Source organism: Thermobia domestica, chromosome 11 (genome assembly GCF_964235325.1).
Source record: "Thermobia domestica chromosome 11, izTheDome1.hap1.1, whole genome shotgun sequence".
NCBI classification, from domain to species: domain Eukaryota; kingdom Metazoa; phylum Arthropoda; class Insecta; order Zygentoma; family Lepismatidae; genus Thermobia; species Thermobia domestica.
Window position 1 is genome coordinate 250,721,504 of NC_137464.1, and position 21,857 is coordinate 250,743,360.

The window sequence follows — 21,857 nt, forward strand, 5'->3', positions numbered from 1 at the left end:
TTTGAAAGCACCTCATAGAGTGAGAATTTTCAAAGCAATGTTTCCCGACACATCCCTACCTTCTGAACCGATATAAACAAGATGGGGCTCATGGATTCAGGAGTTACTGTATGACAGTAGGTATCTCCAGACCGTTGAACAGGTAAGTAGTTTTTTCCAATCATTTTAAAAAAAAGAACGATGCTAACTAAACTGTAGTATATACATTTGTAACAGTGTTAGAATCCTGTCTGTGTTAATGCATACGTACTATTTATTTCAGGTACTGCTCGCACTAGATCCAAATGAGGCAAAGTGTATTTCAGAAGCACTAGATGCATGCCAGAAAGAAACTGTACAAAGCCAACTGGCTTTTATAAATGCACATTTTGTATCCCTCCCTTCGATTGTGACGTAACTGGAGACAGAAGGAATGTCTTTGTATACGGCACTCACCCTTTGAGGTCAATAAAGAAATTTTGTCCGTTCCAACATCAGTGGGGAAAATTGTTGCAGAAAAAGTAGACAAAGTAGCTTCCAAGAACCCAGTGCAAAGTGAAACCTGTGCTAGAAGGTGCATCCAGAACACTATTACCAGACCTCATGCCAGAGGACATAGCTGCATTTGAATATTGTCGAGTGACAAGTTGTAGTGTGGTTCGTACCTTTTCATCATACAAGGACATACTATCCGATAAACGAAAACAATTTACACTAACAAATTTAGAGAGAGATGTTGTAGTGCACTGCAATTTACTCAAGTTCAAAACTAGTTAACGGTTCTTATATGATTGTGTTTAACAACTAGAGATTGCGAATTCGATTCAAGATTTTGCAACCTAACTTGACATGGAACCTATTGTTACTTTATCCTTATCTTCAATTGTGTAGTAATTTGAAAAATATAGATATTTCAAGTAATTCTTTTGTGCATATATGTTTCCCTTAGTGCATATTTTGCATATTAATGCGCATATTTTACTTGTTTCAGTGCATAGTTGCATGCATATTTTTCACATTTTTAGTGCATATTGATCTGCACTCTAGTGATAACAACAGTAGTCAAAGTGAGGTGGTATGCGGTGGTAAGCCATACCGCCTCTGGTTTCTCAGTGATGAAGATATACCGCCTCTGGGTTTTCAGTGATCAAGACATACCATCACTGGAAAGTAGGTGCTAATATACTTTTAATAAATGAATCTTTATACACTGTAACTGACAAATTGCTTTGCAGTAGTAGACTTTTATTTCTTATATAATTATTTCTTATATAATAATAATAATATATATATATATATATATATATATATATATATATATATATATATATATATATATATATATATGATGATGATGATTTCCTATCCTTTGTTTTTAAAAAGAATTGTCTACAAAGAAATTCGCTCCTTGTTCCTACACAAGAACTCTGGGTGAAGACAAGGGTCAAATGCCAGAAAGAAATCACTCACGGGCCCAATCCAAATGAAAGGCAGCGCATGAGGGATTCGTTTAAAGCGAAATGGAAAAGTATTATTATGAGTTCGCCGGAACTTCTTTTGTATATTCTGTAATTGTAAAGAAATAGGTCTACAGAACTGAGTTTACGGTATTTACTACAGTATTTACGAGAAAAAAATATAGTTCATGCAATCAAAAAAAAAAATCTGTTATTTTGCTTAAGTGTTCGGTTATTATATTGTGTGTCAAGAATATTAAAATCATGGAGCTTACGTACTTTCATCAAAACGTGTATTGCGTCAATTTGGATAACAACCTTCCGGGCGTCTGGAATACCTCAGTCCAGTGGGAACTCTGGGAGTTTACCCGCGGGAAATTGTTTAAAAATTGTTAACATTAAAAAAAAAATCCGTATTAGAGCGTTTTCGTGTATAGTTTTCTATAATACAACATATGGGGATAATTTTTTTATTTTTATTCGCAGAAATTTGCAGGCGGGGGCAAAGCCTCTCCATACCCAACCCATGACTACAAAAAGTTCTCCCATGGTTTTGATTCACTATGGAAATAGAAATGCAATCTTTTAGGCAACATACCATTACTGGATTTCAACATTTAAATATCCGGTATGTCGAGTCAAAATCGTAATAAAACATACCGCCTCTGCTTTTTCTCCACTTCGAACACTAGATAAAAATATAAGTATCCTTACCTTGTTCCATGAATAGGTCTCTGTCATAGGGGACTCTATATTTCCGGTGAACTATTTCGAGTGCTTCTTCATATATTTTTTGACACTGATACATTTTAATGTCTTGAATCGTTAAGTTACGAATAGACATAGATCGGACTTCTTGAGGACAATCCACCTAAAATTAAAGAAAGAAAAAGAAATAAGTTTAAATCCAGTCGTAAATAAATACAGTAGAAAGTCGTTTATTCACACATCAACTATCCGCAATGTTAGTTGTCTGCACACTTAAGAAATCAAGTATGTATGCATAAATAATACAGTACAATTTAAGCACGTATGTTGGGAGTGTTTTCTCATTTTCCCATGTCTTTTATTTTTGAATGTACAGGGTGGACAAATTATCTGGATCATCCTTGATAACGGACAAACCAAAAGAGGGATAAAAAGCGAAACTTTGCGTGAAGCAGCTATAAGAAGGGGGACATCGTATTACGTATTAAACACCACCATCTAGTGAACAATGTTGCCATCCCAGTATAAAGTTATATTTTTCAAATGGGACTACCTGAGGTTATTACATATTTTAAATCAACATGTTAAACGAAAACTTAAAATACCACATGTATTATTCAGTGTTTCAAACTAAGGATCCAAAATTTGGAAGCTTCTATCACATACAGCACAACGGAGATGGACAAGACAATGCACATCGGAAGCATCTTAGCGTTGGATACTACGGTAATGGTATGTATGACTTGTTTCGTATGAATAGCAACGAAGTAACAAGGGCTTGAAAATTTGAATAGGCTAGTAGCTACTCTACAACAATTCCTTTATATAAAGTACAGTATATTGTAATAAAGACAGTAGAGTATATTGTAAAAAAAAAAAAAAAAACTATACTATACTTACTTTGTTAAATGAGTGATTATCCGTAATAATTTTTGTCCCTAAGTAGCATGTGCGGGATTACCCGTTTCGTTAGCTAAAATTTTTGGCAGCTTCTGCTTCCGGATCCATGTTCGTTGCCCCGAAGACAATGACCTAGGTGCATAGGACCGCCTCTTCATGGCATGGTATATCTTCGCCCACGTTTTGAAATTTTGGGATGGATACCAGTAGTGCTATTCTAATTTTTTCCCAACCTATTCTCTGTATACACACATACACACACACACACACACACATATATATATATATATGGTCGGATCCAGGATTTTCTGAGGGAGATGCACCGTAGCTATCAAAACAACCAGTCTCATTGAATCTCTTCAAAGTGACATGTGACAAAATGCTTTACACCTGACAACGCTGATACATACCGTAGAACGGGAGGGAGGGAGTATTTTAAAAAGGGTCGCGAGTGATATAAGGAAAACTTCCTGGCTTCTGTTTTCTTCTCTACTTGACAAATGTTATATTGCTTTGCTTGGTAAATCCTTCAACCTTCAGAAAATCGACTTAAAGTATTGCTTTAGCAAAACTCCTCTTTCTTTTGAGCCCCAAACAGAAACATGACTGCAGATAGTTTCGGAAAGTGTTGTTCTTTTCACTGCTAGCTTCTCAGATCGTGTATATTTACAACGAAGGGGGAATGCACGTGTACCGGTGCATCCCTCCTAAGGGAAGCAAACCAAAGATAGACAAAACCATTTTTTTTTACTGGGTACCATAAGTAGCGACCTACACAGCATCCTAATACAAGGTGATATGACGAAATTATGTAGCACTGTGAATATCTTGGAAACGAATTGCCTAAGATAGATGGTTGTCAGAAAGTATTAGAAAGACCTTCATCCAGCAATGGATCGATAATTGTTGATAATGGTATGTATGCATTTCAAATATAAATAACGCTCACAACTTCACTTCTAAAACCCGAGTTCTCATTCTTGATATCTGAGCATTTGAGATTAAGGAATAAACGTTCATACCTTGTTCTTAGAGATCATATGCTTAACCCCGTGGCTATAAGAGTTTCTAAAATCAAAGATACTTAAAATAAAATTAACCGATCACCCACTCCGCCATTAATCTTCTGGTATGTACAGAGCAAAGCAAGATTCTTTAAATAGCGCCAAGTGAACTTTGTGGTGGACAAACACCGTGTGTGTGTGTGTTTCCTCGGGGTTCTCCCGTTTCCTCCCACTTTCTTCATTCCACCATTTCATTCATTACTTATCATCACCGTCTCCTTTAGCCTAGCCGGCATAACGTGGGACGTAAAACTCAAAAATTTCATTTCATTTCATTTTCATTTTTCTTTTAATAGGTCAATTGTTTATATCCAATAAGCTCGCTCTCCCTTCCAGCAGCGCGCGCGTGTGTGTGAGAATTTATAACTTGGTTTAACAAACGGTTCTGCGAACTCAAAATATTTTAACAACCGGTTCTAAAAAATTACCAAGTTTTAAAAGGGCCTATCAGGTTTGCCATAAGGACCAGAGCGTGTCACTTGATCAGGTCAAAAGTTACGTCACGTGCTAAGTTGAGTCTGGAGATTCCAAATCCAGATATGAGATATTTCAAGCACGTAAACTCCGCGTGGGGCCCTGGGTAATTCGCAGAAGATACTTGCATATACTTTATCATTATTATTGATCTTACTCAAACAACTTGACTTTTGAGAATGTTATATTCATATTTATCTTATGTGCTGTACATCGTTTTTAAGCTCTTAATTATGTCTTTGCAATAAGCTTTTAATTAGCCATCTCATAGTTTTTGAGATATTTGAACGACTTCATTTTTTCATTGATTTTCCAATGACATTAATGTTAATATTTCGTGCATTTTGACTATGTTCCATCCATTTTAGGACAATTTGCTTTTGAAATATGTAGTCTGCATAGTCTCTTCTACATTTGAGCTGAATTTGTGCCATGTCATCCCAAAGTTTGTTTACATCATTGCAACCAAATAGGCCCTTTTGTATGGTAGTATAGGACCAGGGTATGTGCCTCCATAAATTTGGATAGTCCATATCGTTCTTTTTTATGGATAAAAAAAATGCAAAATAATAATAATAATAATAATAATAATAATAATAATAATAATAATAATAATAATAATAATAATAATAATAATAATAATAATAATAATAATTTCGGAGGCTATTGACCTATCTTATCCTCTTTGCTGAAGTTCTATTACTTTAGGTACTTATAGGTTGAGTACAGGGGCACGTTCTCTTTCATAGCACATCGGTACTTTCATGCTCCCAATTTAAATTTTGGGAAGGTTACATAGAACAATCCCTTAAATTTTGGAATTGTCAAAACATAAAAATTGATAAATGTTCTCTAGAATCTTAATATACATTTGTGTAAATCTGGATGGTTCTGCTTCTATGGGTAAGAAAGTGCCAAAAATATACATATAGTTATGTGCTGACCACGTGGACGGTTATTTATCTTATTTATTTTCTTTTATGGGCCTTTACCATGTTATATGGTTATAAAATTCAGAACAGAGGTTCGTTCACTTTGACAGAAAATGGGTTTATTAATATTCTCATTTTAATTTTTTGGGAGGGGTACATAGGACCACTTTGTAAATTTGGGAATTGTCAAAAAATAAAAGTTGAAGAATGTTCTCTAAGACTCGAATATACTGTATAACTCTGTAAATTTTGTTGATTTACGTCATATCCTTCTATGATTTAAAAATGCCAATACTATTCTATACTAAATAATACTTTACACTTTGAAGCAATTTTCAATTTTAACGGGAAATTTGAATTAACATGAGGCGAGATTACAAATGTAGTGCCCCAAAATCCATTAAGATGAGGTTTTATTGCAAGATATTATCATTGGGATCAGTACATTAGTTACTTCTCTTAAGACACCCTTCTCAAATTTTGAGAGAGGTACATTTCACCCACCTTAAATTTAGGAATTGTCAATAATAAAAATTAGTAATTGTTCTTTATGACTTGCGTACATACTTCTATAAATTTGAATGGTTCACGTTGATCCCTTGCATGGTAGCTCCAACAGTGTGCAAAAGTGTACCACCACACTTCACTGTTGTGTTTAGTGATAACAGCGCATTTTAAATCTGTGCACATTTGTAAATGGTGCTGTTTCAAACAAAATACTTTTATGCTGAGGTGGCAACACTGCCTTATCTATGGTAACACTGTTTGTGGTTTTCGATACAACATTTTGCTCCGATTATATTGTGCACCTTTTGTTTTGATTGCTTTAATGGTTTTAAAAATATTTACTTTAAACGCATATATTTCCATGATATAATTTTTTGGATAGTCAAATGTTGAAGTCCGTAGGTCGTAACCTTCTGGTCCATAGCACCTAAAGTTTTGCTCATTTTCATTTCTCATAATGCTCTATCAGATATGCTATGTGGCAATCAGATTTGTGCGATAACTTGTGGGAACTTCCCTTGTAAAGATATGACTACTGAGTGATTTAAGCATTAGTCAAGCCCTTAGTATGACGCAAGTCACACGCTGTTACGACTCTGAATCAAGTCCTATAAAACATATATAGTTATGAAATCATATTATAATTAAAGTATTGGTTTCTAAGGGATATATTTATGGCAGAAATAAGTAGAAGAAAGTTAATATTAGCGACAATAGAAGGATTATGTAGTAATTACTAGAGAAAATAATTTATCGATTAGTTGTATGTGTCCCTCAGAAAACTGGAAATTTTCTATTCGTCTCACTGTTTCCTTTAAGAAATAGTTTTACTATTAGCCTGTAGTGCCCTTAGTAATTGTGTTATTTTATAATGGTAATATTTTTAAGTAGTATTGTTAATTCTCTTTTGTAAGATCTGGCAACATTGATACTTCCGCTTCTGTGGAGGGAAGACGAGCGGGTGACTTCCGCAGTACTACGAAGAAAGAGATTGTGTACCGCATGGCTTCTCGACATCTGTAAAAATGAAGCCTAAAATTGTAGTTAATCTATGTCTCTCGTAGCCATCCTCCTGTTATTAGTAATCAACAGTTTTGACAGAGCAACATTGAGTGTAAGTGAAGCTTTACGGTTACTTTTTCATCATAATTTTGGGTGTGCAATTTCCAAGAGGAATTTATAAAGAAGAGCGAGTGGTCTCCCACGTGTTTTGTTACAGCTACAAGTTTTTGTCTGTCAGTGTGTGCCTCTCTATTAATTATATTTCAAGTTTCTGTGTTCGTCCTAGTGACATTCTCCATTTAATACGATAATGGCAATTTTCGTGAAGTTTTTTTTCTTAGTTGTGATAATGTATGAAATCATAATGAAGCACTAAAAACTTCTGTGGGAACCCGCCCCATGCACGCTCTGTCCGGTATCATATCAGTGAAGGAAGCAATGTATTCAACCTATAGCACAGTATCATCAAGAGTCCAGATCTTTACAAGGATTGTAACGAAACAGCAATGTACAATCCCAGGAAGTAACTTGGTTTTCAGGTACAAACGACTTAAATGCTGATTCCCATTCATATATTTGTTACAACACTACTTCCTTGAACTTAAACATGTACTTCAACAAAATGTGGCTTCTTTACATTCTAGTGTACTTGTTACTGTACCAAGTATTGGATTCTATAGCTACTTATGGCATTTTAGTAGCAAGTAGCATGTTTATTCCAAACTAATATCCTTTCATATGTGTTGTTGTGAACCAGTGCAGTTTCTTAAGTGAGCAGTATTAGTCTATTAACAAGCAGCTTGTAGAGTGGTGCAGGATTTATGCCAAACGCATATTCAGTTGGAATAATTTAGAGGCATTTTAGTGGCCCATAGCCCAGGTGAATGAGCAGCATGAAGAATCCACGCGTTATTTTCGCCGCCGCTCGCTCGGTGTTTAGTCGAGCGACAATGCAGTTCTGGGACATGCTATTTTACCACAATACATTTCTCTGGAGTTTTTCATACTTTTTTCCATTATTAAGGAGTTACCTTGGAGCCCCCTTTGGTTTAGCTCCGCCCAGCCTTGGCTCAGGATCAACTGGTAGTGAGATGAGATGCTGTTGTGTTAGTGTTTCTTATATGAAGATGGGCAGTTTAAAGGTGTTTTCCTGATAAAGGTTGCCTTCGTAGCAACCACATTCGTCATTTTTGATGAGTATGTTGTTTTTAGTTATGTTCAATTATGTTTGAGCATGTTGGTGCGTATTAAAGCTCATCTTTGATATAGCCTGTTAATTTATCAGGCCCAGTTAAGCTCTTCGAAAGCTTACTTTTTCTAAGCCCTCTTTAGTGTTTATAATGTTCAGTGCTCTCTGAGTTGAGTGAAAGTGGCATATTAGCCAGTGCTTTCTCATAATAACAGTGAATTCTCCAGCTATCTCTCTCCAAGCTCATTTCAATGGTGTTCTTTGAAGAACTGTGTTTACAAGTGTGGCGCACTACTTAATTATCTTGTTTTTATGTTGCTTCATAGCTGTAGTAAGCTGTACCCTCTACTATTTGTCAGTGCTACTTCACGAATAGCCGTTTTGTGTTCTCACTGGTGCTAGGTGTCCCTTATAATCTCCATATAATGTTGGCCACTCGCATTTTAGTGCAGTTGTGTTGTTTACACAAAAGTGTTTTTATCTTATCTTATCTTATTGAGCATCAATCCTGAATACATGCATCATTCATTAGTAAGTATGCTTTGAGCATATTCTCAGGTAAGAATCACAATGTTGAATAAACAAGCTTAACGATACATGTGTTCATGGCAGCTTCACTCTCACCGGGGTGGAGCATAATGTTGCCAGTTCAATCAAGAAAAGGACACAGAATGCCCATATGTGGAATGTAAAACTCATAGTAACAGGTAATCAGTCTCAATGGGTTATTAGATGAATGTGTATAATTTTATTGCATACCTTTTCTTAGTGGTAACAATTTTAATACTGAGTTTTGCACTTAGGTATGGATAGTGCACATGTAGGCGCGCACCCGATGGTGGGTATACGTTGGCTAGTACCTTATAGCTATATTATTATCCTTTAAGTCTAGTTGCAGTGTACAACAATTAACAATTATGATACGATATTATCTTTTGCATAATAAATTTAAACTATTTCTTTCATCATCTTCAGAAGTGACAATTCTTCTGGAATTTGGTAAGAATCTAGCTTGCATATTATTATGAAGTGTGTTAATGTTTCAATCATTATACAAGGGAGGTGAAGATGGTTGTCCCTCCTCAATTGTTCATAGCTGCAAGAATTTTGATGTAATTATGCATCAGTAACTGAATATTTTCACTCATGACTTTTTTTTATTGTTTTTATAAATATACGAATATATATGTTCTTGTGCATGATAGTATATGTACCTGTTATAAAGTACCTGTTCTATATCGAGCTTCCATGGCCCTAATACCAACTTTTGATCAAATAATAAATAATCTTTTCCATTTTAAGTGTTGTTGTTCAAGTGCAAGTCCCCAGTAGCTAGATAAGTTTAATTTAAGGTTAGCTATTTCTAAATTATGGTATACGCAGGGGCAAGAAGAGGAAGGGGGGTTTGTTCATGCCTTCTCGTAGAGCTGGTGTGGGCAAGCCTCGTGTTGTCGGACGTTGTCTGTGCGCCCTATACTTCATTGCCATTTCATCTTTCACAGACTGGCGACCCCTTGATACTCAGTTTTCTGGATTTTCTTTAGTCTGCGTTCTAAGTACGTTAGACGCCTTCCGCTCTGTAGCACTCAGAAGTTCCGGGCCATCCTCTGGGGCGCTACAGGGTGTGTAGGTTTTTGGCGACCTTCATCCAGGATTTCAGCTGAAATCTTCTGATCCCTTTCTCATACCATTGCTCTGGCTCCCCTTAGCTAGGTTCTCTGCTGGATCGCTCTTTTTCATTGGTATTGACTATTTCGGTTCTTGTTAGTCATAACTTACGTTAAGGTGCCTGGAAGTCTTGATTCTTTTCTTGTGTTTATGAGTCAATTATCACATGTTATTAGTTGGTTTATTTAGTTGTGTTGGCCATGGAAAGCAGGTAAACATTCTCTACGTCAGCGCGTCATACTTTATAGTTAAATATTCTTTGACATTCTTTTGAATATCATTTCTGGTTTGATGTAGTAATGTGGTTCCTAAAAAAAAAAAAAAAAAAAACAAGGCTGCTAAATCGCTGTTGAGACGGAACAGGAGTGCAAGGGTTACGGGTTCCCCATCTTCATGAATTGGTGTTCATATATATATATATATATATATATATATATATATATATATATATATATATATATATATATATATATATATATATATATATAAAAGAAAACAGTATTGTGTAGTGCTAATATAGTGAACTTTATTTCTTTCTTTTATTGTGTTGAACTATTAGTGTCACAATGAACAAGAATAAAAAGAAAACGCGACAATGTGGCCATGCCGGCACATTGTTAGAGTGTACCTCCTGTAACACTTGGTACTGTAGACATTGCACCGAGTTAACAGAAGAGGAATTTAGTGAGAGAAGTAAACCTGAAGTCCTCTGGGATTGTAATAAATGTGTAGCACAACCCAGTAGGTCAATAAATGATTCCACTGAGAATGGAGATTCAAATGTTATAGTCGTAGTTACTAGGAATCAGGATGATACCATTAGTGAAAAAGGTAGTGATACCTCCAACTTTGCTGAATTGATGTCTCAGCTTTCCAGTCAAATAGACTCAATAAAGGTGGCCGTAACTGAAGAAGTCTCAGTGATGAAAGCCACCGTGACTGAAGAAGTCTCGCAGGTAAAAACAGTGGTCATTGGTGAAATGTCTGAGGTGGTAAATAAAGAGGTTTCCCAAGTAAAGGTAGCTATAAATAAAGAAGGGTCTAGTTTAAAAGAAACTGTTGATCGTCATCTCAAGGAATAGGATGACAGAATTACTTCTCTAAGTAATCGTTTGGAGAATAATACTGTAGAACTTACCCATCAAATTGAAGTTGTTAATGAAAATCTAGCCTCTCAAGAAGAAGCATTACTAAATGTCTTGAAGGACAACAGTGTTAGTAAGCGTCAATTAGATAGTTTGGCTAATCAGATGCAGGAAATTCAGCGTAATACTAATTCATGTCTTAATATGAGGGAAGACCTTGAGGTGTTGAAACAGAAATTGGATAGTTTATTTGAACAAGGTGAAGATGAAGAAGAAGAAAGTGGTGAACAGACTGGTTCAGTTATAAATGTGGAACCTAGGCATTTTGAAGATGTGGACCGTTTTTTGGGAATTTCTCATACTAGAAGTAACTCCTATGACACCATTCCGAAGGTCCCGGTGGTTGTTTCCACTCCATTAATGGGAACCACTTCATTTGTTACTACATCTTGTTTTCCATCCTCTTGTTTAGATGTCGTTACTGATACGTACAGGATTAATAGTGGTAATAATACTCACACTTCATTCTCTCATGCTCCAAGCCACGCTTGTTGTACTCATTCATGCTTTTCGCAGAATAGAGGTCAGTTAGACAGTGGGGATAGGAACTTCTCTGAAGTTAGCAGTCGCATTTCTATAAATCCTGTAGTCTCCTCGTGCACAGTAGGTGTGAATAAGGTTTCTGGTGTGTCACTTGCTAATGCGAATAATGTTAATCCTGGTTGTTGTGGAATGTTGAGAGAGAACATGCCCAGTTCCTCTCTAGGGGCTGATAATTGTCCCATACTGGCTGTTTCCGATTCGTCCAATAAATGTCAAAAGTCATTAAAATTATCCGATCTTAGTCACTTTCCCGAATTTACAGGAAATGTGTTAGAAATTTCGCCTTTAGATTTCCTTCAGCAATTAGGGCAAAACTTTAAGTTAGCCAATTTGTCCCCTGAGTACCAGATTTTGGTTGCAGTTAGGTCTATGAAAGAGTCAGCTGCTTGCTGGATTTCTCAGGTTAAAGATCAAATCTTTTCATACGATGATTTCAAACGTTTGTTTCTTGCACAGTACCTTAATCCTAAGGTGTGTAGGGCCCAGTTGCGATATCTGCTGTCTACAAAGTACAATCCTAATGTTCACGGCAAGGCTTCAGAGTTCGTGTGGAAGCTGTCCAAAGGTATTAGAATGCTTAAAGGGAATATTCCTCAAGAAGAGTTGGTAGACTACCTTATTGATACCTTACCTCAGGAATATCAGTTTACTCTGAGTCAAGTGGATATTCCCTCTGTATCAGAACTAGCTGCACGGTTAATGAGACTTGAAATTCCTGACAAGTCCAAGTTATTGAATTGTCCATTGATTTCACTAGAATCTGTAGGTACCAAGCGTAAGGTTGGATTAGACTCAGATAATTATCCTAGCAAAAATAAGAAACGTAATGTTCATTTTGACGTAAACTTGGCTACAGTCGTAGACAAGGAACCGGTTGATGATCAGGTTAGTTCAGTTCAAGTTAATGATAAGCAAGGCAAGGCGCAAACCAAGGACAAATGGGTTCAAACTAGTTACCCTAGTGTTAAAGATTATATTGATAATAAGCAACCTAATGCCAATTACAATAGTAATAAGAAAAAGTTTTGGTTTAACAAACGAAGCAATAATAGTAATTTTAGGCCAAATACCAATAATTTTGCTAATAATAATAACAATCGCCCTAGGGGTAGGCCAAATAATGGTAATGTAAGACGAGCAAATGTAAGAAATCAGAATCAGAACAATGTTCACTCTGACCATACTGATAGCTCTGTGGCTCAATGTTTAGTTAATTCATGTGATCAATTTGAATCCAGAGTAGCACCTTGTGCTTGCGCTCATTGTCCTAACCTTAGAAGCAGCTATACTGAGGTTGGTGCAACCACTTCCACCTCTTCCGAGCCTTATGCTCAATGCAGCACTGCGTTAAACCAGTGAGGCAGGCTCCCGAATGGTCGCCTGGAGTCCGCCAAACTGAAACTCAGCGGCCAGAAGGTAATTTTTCCAATAGATGTAATGGCACTTGGTATACCCAAAAGCCCATGAATGTGTTTTTCATTTTGAAAGAGAGTGAATCTTTAGATAATGATGATGTTGGTTCTTTTATCAAATCCCCATTCTTATCAGGTAAAATAGCCGGTATCTTTCTTTCATGTATAATAGATAGTGGTTGTGAAGCTAATTTATTAAACTTTGGTGTTTGGAAAAGAATTGTAGAAACGTTGCCTAATGCTAAGTTATCTCCGGCTAGAAATGTAACATTGCAATCTTTTGTAGGTGATGAAAAGTATAATGTCAAAGGACAGAAAATATTGTATTTAGAATTTTCAGATCATGTTTTAGAAATTTTTTTCTTTATTGTAGAAGGAATGAAGTCGGACGTCTTGTTAGGTACTCCTTTCCTAACCAAATATAATTGTGTAGTTGATTTTTCAAAGCAAATCTTAACGTTGGATGATTTGGATGGTAAACCTGTTAAATTAAATTTAAATTCTCTCTGGGTTAGTTCGGTAGAATCTGAAACTCTGATACAGGAAGTTAGTAAAGAGGAAGACTACTTAGTATCTGAAAGTGAAATTCGAAATACAATTTTCCAAAGAACAGATTTAACATCTGAAGTTAAGAGTAAATTAGTGGAACTACTTCTTCGCTATAGATCATTGTTTTCTGAACGCCCTAGGCCTGCTAAGGTTAAGCCTTTAAAGATAGAATTAACAGACAACGAACCTGTTGTATGTAAACCGTACCCCATACCATATGCTATGCGGGAACCTTTCAGAAAGCTCATTCAAAAATGGCTTGAGTGGGGAGTGATCGAAGAAAGGTTATCTCCTTATCTCAATCCAATTCATTGTGTTTATAAAGCTGACAAACAATCAGTAAGACCCACCTTAGATTTAAGACATCTAAATACTAAAGTGGTATCTTTTAATGTTAAGGTAGAGCCAATTCAACACATATTAGCACGTCTCAAAGGTTCAGTAGTTTTCTCTTCTTTTGATTGCCGAGACAGTTATTACTGTTTGCCTTTAGAGGAAGATTCATATGAAAAAACAGCATTTTTATTCGAAGGTAGGCAATATTGTTTCAAATATTTAGTCATGGGACTTAAATCTGCCACTAGTCTATTTCAATTTGTAATGAATAGCATTTTCGATTTAAGCACTAAGCATTTTGTTTCTTGTTATCTAGATGACTTACTTTGTTTTTCCGATTCTATCAGTAAGCATTTTGAGCATTTGGAATTCGTGTTGTATACCTTGAATAACTTAAACTTTTCCTTAAATTTTCAGAAATGTAAGTTCATGTTTTCCGAATTGTTGTTCTTAGGTCACATTATATCAGGTAAAGAAGTTAAAGTTAATCCTAAACTTAATGAAACCATACAGAGATTTCCAATTCCCAAGAATCGTAAGCAATTGAGACAATTTTTAGGTCTAGCAAATTGGAGAAGGAAATTTATTCACAATTACGCAGACCTCACTGAAAGTTTGGTAACTTTATTGTGTAAGGGCGTAAAGTTTCACTTTGGTCCTGAACAGATGCATTCATTTGAACTGTTAAAGAAAGCGTTGGTTTCTCCGCCAGCTTTAGTGCTCCCAGACATGAATAAGGCATTTCATTTGTTCTCAGATTCCTCCATAATTGCCATTGGAGGCTATATAGGGCAGTATGAAGGAGATGATTTTCAGGTTATCTCGTATGCCAGCAGGCGCATTAAACCTACGGAAAGATCTCTGTCCATCTTTCAAACTGAACTATTAGCAGTAGTGTTTTTATGCGAGCGTTTTGCTGATTACATTTTAGGAAAAGAGGTAATTGTTCACACAGATAACAAAGCTATTACTCATCTGAAAATTATTAGAAATTTGGATGTTAGAACAACCAGACTATTATTAAAGTTGCAAGATTTTAACCTTAAGTTTGAACATCTCTCCTCAGCAGAGAACCGTATTGCAGACATTATTTCACGCAATCCTCCTGACGAGGAGAATACGATTAATTCTACTTTCATGGTAAACGCTGTATTTCGAAATTTAAGTCAATCTTCTTTTGTTAAGCTGTTATTGGAAGAACAAACCTCTGATGAGTTTGTAGCTAGATGTTCTGCTAAACTGGAAAAGGGTAATCCTAACTTTTGTAAGCATTTAGATTTAGTGTATATTAAGCAAGATGATACTTGGAAATTAATAATTCCTAAGAGTCTAGTAAACATTGTTATAGATGAAATTCACAAGGAAGCTCATTTCGGCTCACGCAAATGTTACCTACATTGTAAAAAGTTATTTCACTGGCCGAACATGAAACGAGATATAGCTAGGTTCATTAATGATTGTGAAACTTGTGCTAGAACTAAAAGTAAATCTCAAATCTTTGTACATCAAATTTGCCATGTGGATGCTGACAGCCCACATGCCAAGCTGAGTGTGGACCTCGTTGGCAGGTTACCAAAAAGTAATGGTTATTATTATATATTATCTATCTTAGATGTGTACAGTAAATTTCTTGTATTATACCCTGTTAGGAATGCTAGCACCAAGGAAATCACTTCTATAATCTGTAGGAGATACTTTTATCATTTTCCAATCCCTCAGGAAATCATAACTGACAGAGGCGCCCAGTTCCTCTCGTCCCTCTGGCGACGTTTTTGTCGCAGGAATGGTATACATCACTTACTTTTGAGTCCGTACAACCCCAAAGCTAATCCGGTGGAACGTTATCATTCAGAGATATCTAGGTTACTAAGGGTATTTATAAGTCATGATCACACTCAATGGAGTCAACACTTATCTGAGGTGCAAACGCTGTTGAACAACTCTGTGTCACTTACCACAGGGTACGCACCTTCAGAACTTTTTCTAAATCATTCAGCTTTGGAAAATTTTAAAAAGGAGCTAAATTGGCCTCCTGAATTTGGTAATGTAGACCATGCCTTTCGGCATCAACATGTGTTATTGAATACTAAGAAAAGTCATAAGAAGAATGAAACCAAGGTAAAACAAACAGGCACTGAGATTAAAATCGGTGACCTTGTATTTGTTAAAAATCGTAAACATAGCTCATTGTTAGATAAAACCATCAGTAAGTTTTTTGTCAAATATCTTGAACCTTTTTTGGTAATTGGTGTGGAAAGCAATACCGTAGATTTAGTAAATTTAAATAATGAATGGGTTGGTACTCAAAACTTAGATAATGTAAAATTATTTAACTGCTCTTTACAGAAAAGACAGGAATCGCTGGTAAACACTTACCTGTAAAAAAAAAACTTTGACAGCAAAGTTTCTTTTTTTTTATTCAACTAGGGCGAGGATGTAGTGCCCTTAGTAATTGTGTTATTTTATAATGGTAATATTTTTAAGTAGTATTGTTAATTCTCTTTTGTAAGATCTGGCAACATTGATACTTCCGCTTCTGTGGAGGGAAGACGAGCGGGTGACTTCCGCAGTACTACGAAGAAAGAGATTGTGTACCGCATGGCTTCTCGACATCTGTAAAAATGAAGCCTAAAATTATAGTTAATCTAGGTCTCTCGTAGCCATCCTCCTGTTATTAGTAATCAACAGTTTTGACAGAGCAACATTGAGTGTAAGTGAAGCTTTACGGTTACTTTTTCATCATAATTTTGGGTGTGCAATTTCCAAGAGGAATTTATAAAGAAGAGCGAGTGGTCTCCCACGTGTTTTGTTACAGCTACAAGTTTTTGTCTGTCAGTGTGTGCCTCTCTATTAATTATATTTCAAGTTTCTGTGTTCGTCCTAGTGACATTCTCCATTTAATACGATAATGGCAATTTTCGTGAAGTTTTTTTTCTTAGTTGTGATAATATATGAAATCATAATGAAGCACTAAAAACTTCTGTGGGAACCCGCCCCATGCACGCTCTGTCCGGTATCATATCAGTGAAGGAAGCAATGTATTCAACCTATAGCACAGTATCATCAAGAGTCCAGATCTTTACAAGGATTGTAACGAAACAGCAATGTACAATCCCAGGAAGTAACTTGGTTTTCAGGTACAAACGACTTAAATGCTGATTCCCATTCATATATTTGTTACAACACTACTTCCTTGAACTTAAACATGTACTTCAACAAAATGTGGCTTCTTTACATTCTAGTGTACTTGTTACTGTACCAAGTATTGGATTCTATAGCTACTTATGGCATTTTAGTAGCAAGTAGCATGTTTATTCCAAACTAATATCCTTTCATATGTGTTGTTGTGAACCAGTGCAGTTTCTTAAGTGAGCAGTATTAGTCTATTAACAAGCAGCTTGTAGAGTGGTGCAGGATTTATGCCAAACGCATATTCAGTTGGAATAATTTAGAGGCATTTTAGTGGCCCATAGCCCAGGTGAATGAGCAGCATGAAGAATCCACGCGTTATTTTCGCCGCCGCTCGCTCGGTGTTTAGTCGAGCGACAATGCAGTTCTGGGACATGTTATTTTACACCACAATACATTTCTCTGGAGTTTTTCATACTTTTTTCCATTATTAAGGAGTTACCTTGGAGCCCCCTTTGGTTTAGCTCCGCCCAGCCTTGGCTCAGGATCAACTGGTAGTGAGATGAGATGCTGTTGTGTTAGTGTTTCTTATATGAAGATGGGCAGTTTAAAGGTGTTTTCCTGATAAAGGTTGCCTTCGTAGCAACCACATTCGTCATTTTTGATGAGTATGTTGTTTTTAGTTATGTTCAATTATGTTTGAGCATGTTGGTGCGTATTAAAGCTCATCTTTGATATAGCCTGTTAATTTATCAGGCCCAGTTAAGCTCTTCGAAAGCTTACTTTTTCTAAGCCCTCTTTAGTGTTTATAATGTTCAGTGCTCTCTGAGTTGAGTGAAAGTGGCATATTAGCCAGTGCTTTCTCATAATAACAGTGAATTCTCCAGCTATCTCTCTCCAAGCTCATTTCAATGGTGTTCTTTGAAGAACTGTGTTTACAAGTGTGGCGCACTACTTAATTATCTTGTTTTTATGTTGCTTCATAGCTGTAGTAAGCTGTACCCTCTACTATTTGTCAGTGCTACTTCACGAATAGCCGTTTTGTGTTCTCACTGGTGCTAGGTGTCCCTTATAATCTCCATATAATGTTGGCCACTCGCATTTTAGTGCAGTTGTGTTGTTTACACAAAAGTGTTTTTATCTTATCTTATCTTATTGAGCATCAATCCTGAATACATGCATCATTCATTAGTAAGTATGCTTTGAGCATATTCTCAGGTAAGAATCACAATGTTGAATAAACAAGCTTAACGATACATGTGTTCATGGCAGCTTCACTCTCACCGGGGTGGAGCATAATGTTGCCAGTTCAATCAAGAAAAGGACACAGAATGCCCATATGTGGAATGTAAAACTCATAGTAACAGGTAATCAGTCTCAATGGGTTATTAGATGAATGTGTATAATTTTATTGCATACCTTTTCTTAGTGGTAACAATTTTAATACTGAGTTTTGCACTTAGGTATGGATAGTGCACATGTAGGCGCGCACCCGATGGTGGGTATACGTTGGCTAGTACCTTATAGCTATATTATTATCCTTTAAGTCTAGTTGCAGTGTACAACAATTAACAATTATGATACGATATTATCTTTTGCATAATAAATTTAAACTATTTCTTTCATCATCTTCAGAAGTGACAATTCTTCTGGAATTTGGTAAGAATCTAGCTTGCATATTATTATGAAGTGTGTTAATGTTTCAATCATTATACAAGGGAGGTGAAGATGGTTGTCCCTCCTCAATTGTTCATAGCTGCAAGAATTTTGATGTAATTATGCATCAGTAACTGAATATTTTCACTCATGACTTTTTTTTATTGTTTTTATAAATATACGAATATATATGTTCTTGTGCATGATAGTATATGTACCTGTTATAAAGTACCTGTTCTATATCGAGCTTCCATGGCCCTAATACCAACTTTTGATCAAATAATAAATAATCTTTTCCATTTTAAGTGTTGTTGTTCAAGTGCAAGTCCCCAGTAGCTAGATAAGTTTAATTTAAGGTTAGCTATTTCTAAATTATGGTATACGCAGGGGCAAGAAGAGGAAGGGGGGTTTGTTCATGCCTTCTCGTAGAGCTGGTGTGGGCAAGCCTCGTGTTGTCGGACGTTGTCTGTGCGCCCTATACTTCATTGCCATTTCATCTTTCACAGACTGGCGACCCCTTGATACTCAGTTTTCTGGATTTTCTTTAGTCTGCGTTCTAAGTACGTTAGACGCCTTCCGCTCTGTAGCACTCAGAAGTTCCGGGCCATCCTCTGGGGCGCTACAAGCCCAGTCAATAAAGGTTTTTGCGAGGAAAAAATTTGGGTGAAGCTGATTTTCTCCCAAGTGATAGACCACTATGAGGGGAACATTTTCCCGAAATTCCCCGCCCCTCCCCCTGGAGCTTTCCCCCCTATGCCCTCTCAAATTTAAAAAATGGGCGTTTTAGAATAAAGGCCATATCTTCAAAACTAATGGACATATTGACATGCTTCTTTCTTTCTCGTAATCTGTGAAATGTGCTTTACAATTTTGTATTCCTTACAGTTTTTCATAAATCTAATGGTTTCTTGGCAATTTTAACCTAAAGAGTAAAAAATGAAAAAAATCGCCCCCGCCATTTTGTTTTCCTCTTATATTTCCTTAGTGAGTTGTGATATGGAAAAATGTTTCAAATAAATCTTAAAGAGCATAAAATTATCTTTCCAACGGTGTATATATTGTGGGGGTTATTCTTAAAATTAGTCATGTAGCGAGGTAAGTTTGAAGACGAGCGGGCTCAAATTTTCGCCTCAAATATCAGTCACTATGTTTTACTTCGAAAGTAAAAAAATAATAACAAAGCTTTTTTTAATAATAATAAACCACTGCATTATTAGAAAAGCATTTTTGTTTATCCTGCCTCCCCTGTGAAGCTTTAACCTTTACTCTATCCCCATTACCATTCCAAATTTAAAAATAAGCGTTTCTGACAAAAGGTATTACCGGGTCCCAAAACTATTCAACACACTGATAATTTTCACATTCTGTTTTATCCTTAAAAAGTGATAAAATTATTTTATTTTATTTTCTATTTTTTGATAAACCTAATAATTTCTAGATAAACAAATAAACTATAAAAATTTGAAATATTTTGTTTGCTCTTCCTTTCCCTATTTTTTGCCTTGGATCTCCTCAGTCAATTAGCATATGAAATTATAACATTTTTTATTATGTTTACATCTTAATTTTGAACATGTCCCCTATGCTTACTTCAGTATTTTCAACTTAATCTTCCGTAGCTATACAATATACTATTTAATTTTCGGATGATAATTCTACAAGTTCTTCCTCGGAATAGAAATGTGAATTTAGACAAGACAGCCCACTACAGTGCTCACACATTGCAGAGCAATCTATTTTAGTTATTTTACATTTACAGTATTGGCCATATCTTTGCTTACACGAACATGATATTATGTACAGAAGCTCGTTTGGTGCAAATGGCTTGGATGTGGGAATAGGTTTCAATGTCTTTTTAGAGCGTCCGTTTTCTTTAATTAATTCTATCCTCCAACCCCATTCTGTGTCAGGAAGTTTATTTCCTAACCATTTCTGTACTTGCAAAAATACTCTGAGCGAATGTTCATTACACGTTTCAGAAGTTGGAGGTAGTTTGGCCAGGTCAAAGTTAGATCTTTTCTTTGTCAAAGACAAAAATCTGTGATATCGGGCTTCATTCAACTTTGAGTATTTTCCCAAACCATACAAAGCCAAAACTAATTTTTCACCTGTAGATAATATTTCTCCTTTAGATTTTGAAATATCCAAAAACACTCTGGCCCAGTTTTGAAATTCTGGTGATTTGAGCATATCTATTACTTTTAATTTGCCCATGCCATAAAAACACGATGTCGTGTCATATCGTGTAAACGCATGACAGAACAAAAGTAGTGCCGGCAATCTCCAAACTTTTCAATCAATGTTTCGATCCTGAAGTACCGCGTGTTCCGAGTCACACCACCTTTCTCTTTACAGAAGTAAACAGAAGCACTTTCTTTCTCAGTAGACAAAGCAGTAAGACTACCAGGTCAGTATCAGATCTTACAACAATAACTTTTGAAGCAGTTTTCAACTGTTGAATGGCCGTCATTACAATGTCAACATCTGCGTCTTCCTCTGCTGTAATTACAGTCAATCCCCGTTTCACGAGTTCAGACCCCAGAGCCAACGATAATCTCTTCTTATTGTTTCTATTACCTAAGAACTCATCTTTTCCCGTGGCACAGACTGTTTTGACAAAAAATTGTCTTGTGAAGATTTTTTCCCGCTCTCCTGTTTTGTTCTTCATTTCTCGTGATAGGCTCACTAGGGTAACCATCAAAAACAACGATAGATTTTTGACCTTATTTTTTAAGAACATGTGTACAATAGTTCTCTAAGACAGCTCCAAAGGTACAATTTTTTGGCCATGGCAGATGGTGAAGAAGAAACCCACCGTCTACAATATATGTTGCATCCTTTACATCTAGTTCTTAGATGATTCCTTCTTCAAAAACTCATCAAGGATGATTTTGTACCTTGTCGAAGAGAAACTTCGTCAAACAGAGCTGGTGGGCGTACTGCCAATTCATATTCGAAATATGTCTTTAATTTGCTGGCGCTATCACAGACACACAATATCCGATTAAAAAGCTGTTGAGAATTGATATTGACCTCTTTTGATCTTACTCTTGCTGACTTCTGTGCTGCCTGTGTCTTCACCATATCTTTCTGTGCAGACATCGTATGCTTGATCACAGTTTATTGAATCATCACAAACAAACCCAGTGGCCAAAGAGACCAGTTCACCAGACAACTTTGTAAAAGGATTGTGTTCTTGTAACCAAG

At 36.1% G+C, this 21,857-nt stretch overlaps 1 protein-coding gene across 1 annotated transcript in view; it reads right to left on the bottom strand.

Annotated features, from left to right (window-relative positions):
* LOC145664921 (UPF0764 protein C16orf89 homolog) overlaps window positions 1–21,857 on the bottom strand; it is a 73,262-nt gene that overhangs the window by 8,093 nt on the left and 43,312 nt on the right. The window contains exon 4 of the mRNA XM_081732025.1: window positions 2,151–2,307. Within this exon, the coding sequence (XP_081588151.1) occupies window positions 2,151–2,307 (157 nt within the window). The remainder of the gene's footprint in view (window positions 1–2,150; window positions 2,308–21,857) is intronic.